The 9,791-nt window shown below is 46.1% G+C and overlaps 1 protein-coding gene across 1 annotated transcript; it reads left to right on the forward strand.

The window, feature by feature from the left end:
- Window positions 1-761: 761 nt before the first annotated feature.
- On the forward strand, window positions 762-6,232 carry LOC104515363 (keratin, type II cytoskeletal 4-like). The gene is made up of 9 exons (XM_010159309.1): window positions 762-1,283; window positions 2,082-2,296; window positions 2,609-2,669; window positions 3,341-3,436; window positions 4,036-4,200; window positions 4,287-4,412; window positions 4,691-4,936; window positions 5,219-5,237; window positions 5,754-6,232. The coding sequence occupies exons 1-9, from the start codon at window positions 825-827 to the stop codon at window positions 6,230-6,232; spliced, it is 1,866 nt and encodes a 621-aa protein (XP_010157611.1). The 5' UTR covers window positions 762-824.
- The last annotated feature ends 3,559 nt before the right edge of the window (window positions 6,233-9,791 follow it).

The raw sequence follows: 9,791 nt of genomic DNA on the forward strand, positions 1-9,791 counted from the left end.
GACTTCAGGTTAAGAATTTCCAGCATTACTCAAGTGAAAACGTCACTGACTGCACAGAATATAAACCTAGGAAGAGAACTGAAATATCCCTTTGTTTCTGGGTCAACCTGCCTTGTTTTGGTGATGTTTCACGTCACAAGAGAAGGCCAGTGTGAAATCATGCATGGGGAAGCTTTTGGGGGGCATTTTGAGTCCTTGCATATGAATGCAGACCCACAGCTCAGTGAATTTGCTGGTGTTTCAGGCACAAAAATGATCCATCCATCACAACACAACTTCCATGGTGTTTTTCCACTGTTGACTCTTTTTTTTTTTTTTTTTATGGTTACTTTTCTGCACCCAAAACAAGCCTGGTGAGAGAAAAAGGGAGAGATTGTGAAATTACCCTCACAAAGTGCAAGTCTGCATAACATGCCATCATGCACAAAAACTCATGAGACACAAAACCCCAAACGACACACTGCAAACAAATCACAAAGAGTTTCTTCAAAAATGTTTGCTAAACTATAATTAGCGTAAGTTAGGGGAACACATCAAACCGTAATATATTCTAAGCCAACTTGCAAACAGAGCACTTCTAGATTCCTTTTTATTTCCTCAGTAGTTAGTATTTGCTGGGCTGTTTTGCATTTTGAGGAGCATTTATTGCTGCCAGGCAAACCAAACCCTTAAGCGCTTTAATTTAATGTCCTGATCCTATCAAGGCCAGCTTCCCAAATGTATATAAGAGGTAGCATCACTGTGTCCCTTCAGTGGGATCTCTGTTCCTCTCCGGCAGAAGATCTTCCCCTAAACTTTCATATTCCATCTTCAAATAAGCCACGATGAGCAGGCAGGCACCGACAGTGAGATCTGTCCTGGGACGAAGAGGCTTCAGTTCAGCTTCGGAGATATGTGGTCGAAGCTACGCCGCCTCTGCCTGCCAACCCATCCGGTGCGGAGCTGGTGCCTACAGCAGCAGGAGTGTCTGCAACCTGGGCGGAAACAGGAGAATTTCCTACGTGAACGGGGTCTGCGGTAATGGATGTTTCGGAGAATTCAACTTCGGTGGCGTAGGCTACGGTAACGCTGGAGGAAGGGTTGGCCTCTGTGGCCCCAGGGGATACAGTATTGTGCGAGGTTACCCCGATCGCAAGGCTGAGGGCATCCAAGGCATCTGCATTGATGAACGGCTTCTGAAGCCCCTCTGCGTTGGGGTTGACCCGCTGGAACATGAAATACGCTGCCAGGAGAAGGAACAGATCAAGACCCTCAACACCCAGTTTGCCTGCTTCATTGACAAGGTAAGTGCCAACGCTCTGTGCTTGCCCTTTGAGAAAAACAACCAACCCCCTCCAAAACCCCAGTCCAGCTCATGCCATGAATGATTCAGGTGGGCCAATGCAAGGTTCCAGACTCCCACAGAGCCGTGTTGGTTCAGTGAGATCTTCAGTGTTGTGGAAGGGCTCGTTTCAGCCACATACCAGTCCAAGTATTTGATGGAGTTTGTGTTGTAGCCATGGTAGCACTGGAATTCCTTGCAGGTGCCTCCTTTCTGGACAGCCTCAGTTCAAGACTGGATTTCTCACTGCAGCCTTGTTCTAGCTCAGCTGGAAGCTGCATCCCTGACAGGCTCATCCTTCTGTCCTGTGTTAGACCCTTTTCCCTGACTGTTCCAAAAACATTCCTGAAGACAAAGGAGGTTAATCTGCATTCAGGCACCTAATTGTTAGGTATCTAAGTCTGATCTATCAGTTTAGGATCCCTTTGTAGAAGAACAGAGACAAACAGGTTTCACCTTCTGGGGACTCAATCTCATCCTAAAATACAGCAGAGGCACCATCCAGAGGATATTTATTTCTATTAATTGGTGAGAAAGGCAGATTTAGACATGCGACACAAATTTCTAAATAATTTAGACATGCAACACTCAGATTTCTCAATAAGGGCAGACAATTTTATGATCATCATGGCATATCACCTCTCACCAAAAATCCTATTCTTACACCTGCAGTTTCCCAGTGACAGCAGGCAGCTAAACCAGGTGTCGAGTTATTGCATTCATCTCTTTATTTGCAGAATTGCTATTTTTTGGCCTGCAGGTCCGATTCCTGGAGCAGCAGAACAAAGTGCTGGAGACCAAGTGGGGCCTCCTGCAGCAATACGTCCTACCAAAGAAAGGAAAAAACCTTGAACTGTACTTTGAGAACTACATCTGCGACCTGCGGAAGCGCCTGGACTGCCTGCTATGTGAAAAACAAAAACTGGGCAGCGAGGAGTGTGCCACAAGCCAGCTGGTGGAGGAGTTCAAGTGCAAGTAAGGACCTTCAGGTCTCCCATGGGTATTTCACTTTTCTGGTTCATCCCAGGTAACATCTCCCAGACAGGTGGCACATTCCCTTTGGGGATGTCACATTCTTCTGTCTCACTCGCAAACCCTTTGCATTGTTAATGTTGTTGTTCCTAAAGAAGCTTCTGATGTTAGGATGGTCTAATGTTTGGTCTCCAGACACTGATCTTAGAGTGCCTGATGGCAGGCTCTGGGCAAGCGAAGGTTGTTATTTATGCCTGATGGTTAGTGCCTGATGGCATTGCTTGGCTCAGAGCTTTTCTTCTCCTGTTCCAACAGATATGAAGAGGAAATCAACAGGCGTACAACTGTGGAGAATGAGTTTGTGGCACTCAAAAAGGTGAGAAGTTGAGAACACATGAATCATTATACCTACAACAGGTTTATTAGCAGTAAAGCTTGGCTGAAATAGTGCATTATTAGCAAATGCCCCGCGAAAGTGTTATAAAGAGCAGAAGGAGGGAGGCCTGTAAAGACGCACAGGGGCAGAAAAAGAGGCAAATGCAAGTAAAAAGTAAAAATAATGTATCCTCAAAGCTTATATCATCAGCACTACAGCAATATTTCTGTTACCCCAAGCACATTCTTGGAGTGTAATGGGAGTGTGTATTTGTGGATCAGGTACAGAGTGGGAGAGACCACAATGGAACACCTGGTGTCTAAGACACTGTTTATTTTCTGACAGTCTCTTCACATCCTTTATACTTGGACATCAGAAAAACAGAAATCATTTGAACAATATTAAAAAAATATGTTTAAATACTCATTAGTCAATCCTGAGTTTGTAGGTAGGTCCTAGGTAATAAATAAACTAATCCCTGTAAGTCATGTTGGAATGGTTTTGTTTTCCTTTAGGAGACATCAGGGCATCTTGACTCACCCTCTCACACCTTTCTGCTCTAGAAATCTTGTTGAAACATGTTCCTGTTTTATTGGCACTGCCTCTGTCTTCTGTGAGTTTCTCTAATGTTTCTAGCAAGATGGGGCTGGAAGGTATCTCCTCTGTTTCAGGATGCAGACTGTATCTTTTTGAACAAGGAAGAGCTGGAGGTGAAGGTGGATCTGTTAAGGCGGCAGTTGGAGTTGCTAAAATGTGTGTTTGAGGAGGTGAGTTTCTCTGGTCTGTCCCAGGAGTCCTGTGATGCTGTCTCATCCTTCAGTTGCTCCAAATTTCTACAGCTCGAAACCCTTCTTGGACGTGTCTCACTCCAAGTCCTGAGTACTTGAAAGCACGGAAGTACAAGGTTGACATAATATTAACATGATTATGCTGGAAATAGGGTGGTTCCCCCTTTCTTAATGCAGCTCCAGGGATGAATTGGTAGTGTCCTAACTCTACCCCTGAGAAAAGAGATGCGTCTGTCTAGTTACTCTGGATTGCAGTTGTCTGATTAGAGCTAAAGAAACTCCCAGCTTAATCCTGTCATTAACATCAGTAAAGCAGCTGAAGATGACAGGATACCAAGGGTTAAGTCACTCAGATTCCTTGCCCTTGATGTGGACAGAATTGCTGCAGGTCAGCATGTAGGTCAGCAGCTGACATGTGGCAACTCATCCAGCAGGATTTTCTGCTGAGCCAACCCGAGGGACATTTCTTGACTTGTTATGCCCATCAGCACAGCAATGTGGCTCTTTGTCCCAGCCTTTCCTTCCCTACAACGTCTGAGAATTGCTTACAGCTGACTAAGCCTTTCCCCAACCTGTAGGAACGAGCTCAGGTAGATCGCCAGCTGTGTGACACTTCGGTCATCGTGAAAATGGACAACAACCGAGACCTGGACATGGAAAGCATCATCAAGAACGTTGAATGCTGGTACCAAGAAATAGCTCAGAAAAGCAAAGAAGAAGTTGATGCTTTCTACCAAACCAGGGTGTGTAAGAAGCAACCAGGGTGTCTGCCTGGCAACATAACAGGTTGCAGGTCAAAAATGACGATTGTCTTGTCTCTTGGTTTCAGTTTCAGGAGCTTCAGGATAAGAGAGGCAAGTATTGCGATGATCTGCAAAGCAACAAGTGTGAGATTTCAGAGCTAACCCGGATGATACAGAAGCTGCAGTGTGAACTGGAGAATGTGAAGAAGCAGGTAGGAGAGGACCAGAGGAAATGTTTCCAGAAAGAAAAATGTCTTGGAGGACAGCTCAGATAGGGGGGGATCATGACACATTGGCCTGTAGTAGATTTAAGACCTGCTCTAGGCTGTAGCTGGGAAGTATTTAGTTGAAAAGTGGGTAGAGGGAAGGGATGCTGGTGGTTATTTTCTCTGTTTGCAATTGGAAGAGCAGATTAACCCAAACCCTAATGTGTGGGAAGTAGGAAATGAAGCCTTGAAGACTCCTGCACTGTTACCCTCCCCTCTGACAGGTCTCCTGCCTGCAAACCTCGATTTGTGATGTTGAGCAGCGTGGGGACTGTGCCCTGAAAGATGCCCGGGAGAAGCACGTGGAGCTGCAGAATGCCCTCCAGAAGGCCAAGGATGAGCTGGCTTGCATGCTGCGGGATTACCAGGAGCTGCTGAATGTCAAACTGGCCCTGGATATTGAGATTGCGACATACAAGACTCTACTGGAGGGTGAAGAGAGCAGGTGGGTGACAGGACCCTTTTCTCCTGTATGTCAGAGGCCAGAATGATTCCAGCTCCCAAGTGAATTTTGCAGCTCCAGGATCCTTCCAGGCTCACAGAAACTAGGGCTGGAGAGATGGCTGGAGGCCATGCAGGCCACCCTTGTGCCAGCAAAAACAGTTCCTGTCCTAGGGATAGTCAGACATGTTACAACAAGGGATTAAGTGGGCTGGAGGTATGGCTGGAAGTTACGAGCCATGTCAGGTTTTATAGATGTGCATGCAACTGGTTAATAGGATAACGTGCATTTCTCTTCTCTCCCCTAACAGGATATGTGTGGGGAACCCGGTGAGCGTGTGTAAGTAACCTAAAGATTTTCAGCCATGAGAGTTTCTCATTTTAGAGAAGGCAGTTTATGGAGTAGCAGTATCTGGCTGCCCCATTTCCCTCTGCCTCCCTGTTGCATTTCAGCCCAGGCTGATGTTGAAGATTTAGTCTTAGAAATCTCAAATACCTCTGAATTTCAAAAAAATGAGCTTTTGGATGGAGGGGGGAAGGTCAAAATTTCTACTCTCGGAGGCAACAGCGAGCTGACCTGGCAAACCCACCAGGCAATGCAGCAATGTGCATTGAACCTGGGAAGAACATGCCACCAGCCAGATGAGCAATGTGGGAACTGGGAGAATCTCTGAGTGGATGTGCTGGGACATGGGGGAGGAGTTGGAAGGAGCAGGGGTTCAGGTACATTGGATAAATCTAGAGGAAATCAGGTTTGGTTGGTTCTGTCACTCATGAAACAACTTGCCTTGGGAGAGTCTTCCAGTTTTCCTCCCTAAATAATGAATCCCGTGGGCTGTCTTGCAGCTGTGGTCAGCAGCGGCTACAACATCCCCGATGACTGCGGGATGCTGGCAGCAAACGCGGCTGCGTGTGGCTACGGTTCCCTGGGGAGACGGTCCGGACGACACAGCTCCCAGAATGGAGGATTCAGCTCCCGGAGTGCAGGGATCCACCCCAAGAAAGTCATTAGCTCAGTGGCCAAGCAGTGTGTCCCAGAGGTGTATTGCCAAGCCGGAGGGGTCAACTGCAAAAATGGGGGATTCAGCTCCCGGAGCGGGGGGTACCCAGCCCGCACGGTCATCAGCACGGGAAATGGGGGCTTGAATGCGAGGATGGGGGCTTGCCAAGCGGGTGGGGTGGTCAGCTTCGGAAACCAAGGCTGCGTCATCAGGCAGCTGGGGGGTTCTCCCGTCGTTGTTGCAAACAGCCCTGAAGTTGTGGGGTGCAACAACGGCGTGGTGGGGAACTTTGGGGTTGTCAGAGACCCGTGTGTCGTTCCATAGGGCCATCAGCTGGTGGCACAGCCAGCAATGTTGGAGGGCAATGCTTCGACGTGCAGTTCCTCCCTCTGAGATGATGCAGGATAGTTTCTCTGCCCAGCAGTAGCAGCATTTGTCACCAAGCCCGTTCCCACATTCATTAACATCACATATATACCCCACCAGGTTATGTTTTCAGTCCCCAGCCCTCAAGACACATCTAGCAAGCTTCTCCAGCAGGTGCTCAACACAGTATTATTTCTCTGAGTTTATACTGTCTAGGTTATCGCAGCTTTAAGTCTTTCTTGTTGCATTTGCCTTATCTTTCTGGCTTTTCCCATAACGTGCAAATTCATTAACAATGTTCTTCCTTACAAGACAACTCTCTTTCTTTCAGCTCCTCCCAAAGCATTTCAGAAAAGAGAGTGATGATTTAACTTTCCCAGGAGGCACTGCAAAGACCATGCTCTCCCCTTTTCTTTTTTTTTAGTGTCAAAGAAGAAACTCTGAGCTGCAAATTTGGGCTTAAATTTTAAACAAGGCAATTTCAACTTTGCAAGCACCTGCTAGTTACACTGCAGCCATAGGCTTTTTGTGGAATTTGCTTACAGATGAATACGTAGTACTTTTATTTGCTTCTGCATGTTAGGAGTGTCTAGTTCAAAGCGTGCTGATTTTTAGAAGAGCTCACCCCCATCCCCACCCCTGAAATGCCAAGGGAAGTTATTGGTGCACGAACCCTCTGAGTTGACATCGTACACTCACATGAACAGAGCTTCTTTCACTGGCTGCTCAAACTTCCCAGCTTTTCACTGCGCCTTCAATAAATTGCATTGAAAGTACATGGTTTGTCTCTGATTTTTTCATCTCTTTTTTATAGAAAATACAAAACAGGGGAAGAAAAAGACCAAACAAATCTTTTGATTCTCTTCAGGCAGTTTGGAGCATGGTGGGACTCAGATGCCAGGAGAGTCCGATGGTGTTTATTCTATTTACCTCTTTATATCACATCACCTATAACACGTTTTATAGCCCAAGTACCAACTGACATCAAAGATTGCCAGAAACCCTCAAATAGGTCTGAGCACTGTAAGACGTCCTCTACGACAAGTTTGCCAGCCTGTGGCTTCATTCATAGGTGAAACCTATTTGTTTGATCCGTCCATGTCTCAGCAATTGAATGAAGATAGGTGCCAGCGCTGACCTGGGCTCAATGGGCTTGTAATCAGGGCCATGCTCTGCCAGAATCAGACACAAGACCCTTTGCTTCAGTGGCTTTAGGGCTGATAAGTGTGACATTTACCCCGGATGACTTAAAAGACAAAGGAATAAGTTATGAACTTCCTTGTCCATAACAGGATGGGATTGACTGTCTTAGTTTTAGTGTCTCCCATGTAAAGCTCAGTGTGTGAGCTGGTGCTGGGGGCTCATTTCATGGAAAGAAACCAAGATTTCCATAGGGTGATTCATCTGACCAAGCACAGGTGCCTAATTTAGCACCAAACGCATCGAGCTGTGGACTCCACTGACTACATCAATCAGAGCTCTCCTGGCTCTGCAGGCAGCCTGGGGCAGGGGTATTCGTACAAATGGAGACATCACCATACGAGACGCCTGCATGTACTCAGGTGAATACACCCCGCCTGTCATCCGCTGGATTTGCAGACGCTATTATCACAGTGAACTTCTCCCTGTCTCCAGCACATGAGGAATTACAGGTCACACAGCACCACTAATCTACACACTCTCACAGGGCAAAATTCTAATTGCAACCTAAAAAAAGTGAATATTAAAGACTGGTGCAAGGAAGAAGGTAAGCACCTTTGGGGAAGGGCATGAGATGTCATTTCTATGCTAAGAGTAGAAACAGTTTCATCTAGCTTTGCCCATCTGTGTGTCAGACGCTGGTGAGGTGGACAGTCCTCCAGCCAAGCCCCTCTCTCGAACGAGGAAACCCAGTTCAGCACTTTATCAAACTTCCAAGTGGCTACAATTAGACGAGACGGACCCCATCTAGGTGGGGACTTTTGTCCCTGAGCTTAATGTATCACCACTTGCCAACATAATTTGGAAGGAAGGCAAGCCCCATGCCTGGAGTCTCTGATGAACCATTAGGCAACTCCAGTTAATAGCCTGAATGTCACCGATTCCCTGTGCAGTTTCAAGATGTCACTCTGGGCACAGGACAGCTGTCCAGGAACCACTGTGTCTCCCAGTTTGGGTCTTCCTTGTGTCTGGGAGGAGGCATGGCCATCCCTCCGCAATCCATAGCCAGAAACTGGCTTGGCTTTCTTTCAGAGGCCACTTTTTGTTGCTTTGCTGTTGCTAAAAAGACAGTTGCTTGAGAAAGAGGAGGTGGAGAAAGCCACTGCTTTGGGACACCGGGGTTAATCCTCACCAGCCACTGCTGATTGACCCAACCAGTCAGTCTTGCCCTTGCTTGCTCTCCTTCCATGGCCTGGTGAAACAGAAACTGGCTTTGCATGACGTTCTCAGCCTCGAAGGGGTGAAAGCCCAGCAAGCCTTAGGCTTTCCAGAGCTTTCCCCTCCTGGCCATTAAAGTCGGGACACCAAGGTGTCCCCAGATACGAAGACACAAGCCTCGTCTGCCGGGTGCAGTGCCTCGTTCTCTTGCTTCAGGGGCGAACTGCAGATAGGAATCCAAAATAGCTTCCTAATGTTAGTAAGGGTGGCTTCTCATGTCCCAGCTGAGGAAGTAGTAGGTGACTGCCTAATTGCAGTGGGAGAATAATTATCTTCTAGTGGACTGAATAATAGAGAGAAGAAAGGAAGATGATACTACCTCTTCCAAAACAAGGCCAGCTCCTTTACTCTTCATGTTTGAGCCAACACCCAAATATTCTGAGCTATAATTTTAGGAAACCAAAGAGCAAAATGAAGGCTGCATTTATTTTTTAGTCTATGGCTACAGCTGAATTGGTGTGGTTCCTAAGATTTTGTCACAGTAGTAAAAGGAAAAGGTCAGTCTCAAATGGTTTTCAAAATATTCATTGAAGTTTGTATTACAAGCTGAAGAACGTTTCCTGGTAAGTGATTTCTACTTTTCCTTCTCACTTATTTTTATTTTTTTTAAATCTGCAGGACTGTTTTGACTTTTTTTTTTTTCTTTCTAATAGCAATTATCTTAAACAAACATTTGTTTCAAGTTGGGTGACTGTTCTGTTCCATCAGTTAAATATAACCAGAGAAAACCTCTTGGTAATTAAGAAATGTTTCCATTAATTTCATTTAGTAAAAAATATTAATAATTTTAGAATACCCTTTCACTAATTTTATTCTGTGAATTATTTTGGTTCTGATGTGTTGGCTGACCAATACATGCATTCCAAGCAAAGACCTACCACAGTCAAGGAGTTGAAGAAGAAAGTGGGAAGAAGCAAAGCCATGTAGAATAAGTGTGGGGTCCAGGTCTCCTCCATCATTCATAGGGACAGATAGGCAACTTGGTGGGTGCCTCATGCGGAAAACAAGTATGTCTTGGGTGTGTTGCAAAAATTATAGAATGGTTTGGGTTGGAAGGGACCTTAAAGATCATCTAGTTCCAACCCCCCTGCCATGGGCA

This window comes from Eurypyga helias, unplaced genomic scaffold (genome assembly GCF_000690775.1).
Source record: "Eurypyga helias isolate BGI_N326 unplaced genomic scaffold, ASM69077v1 scaffold18559, whole genome shotgun sequence".
In the NCBI taxonomy this organism is placed as follows: domain Eukaryota; kingdom Metazoa; phylum Chordata; class Aves; order Eurypygiformes; family Eurypygidae; genus Eurypyga; species Eurypyga helias.

Coding starts and splice junctions, on each gene's coding strand:
- LOC104515363 (XM_010159309.1), top strand. CDS start 825: ATGAGCAGGCAGGCACCGACAGTGAGATCTGTCCTGGGACGAAGAGGC. Junction 1,284..2,081: donor TTGCCTGCTTCATTGACAAG/GTAAGTGCCAAC, acceptor TTTGGCCTGCAG/GTCCGATTCCTGGAGCAGCA. Junction 4,201..4,286: donor ATGCTTTCTACCAAACCAGG/GTGTGTAAGAAG, acceptor TCTTGGTTTCAG/TTTCAGGAGCTTCAGGATAA.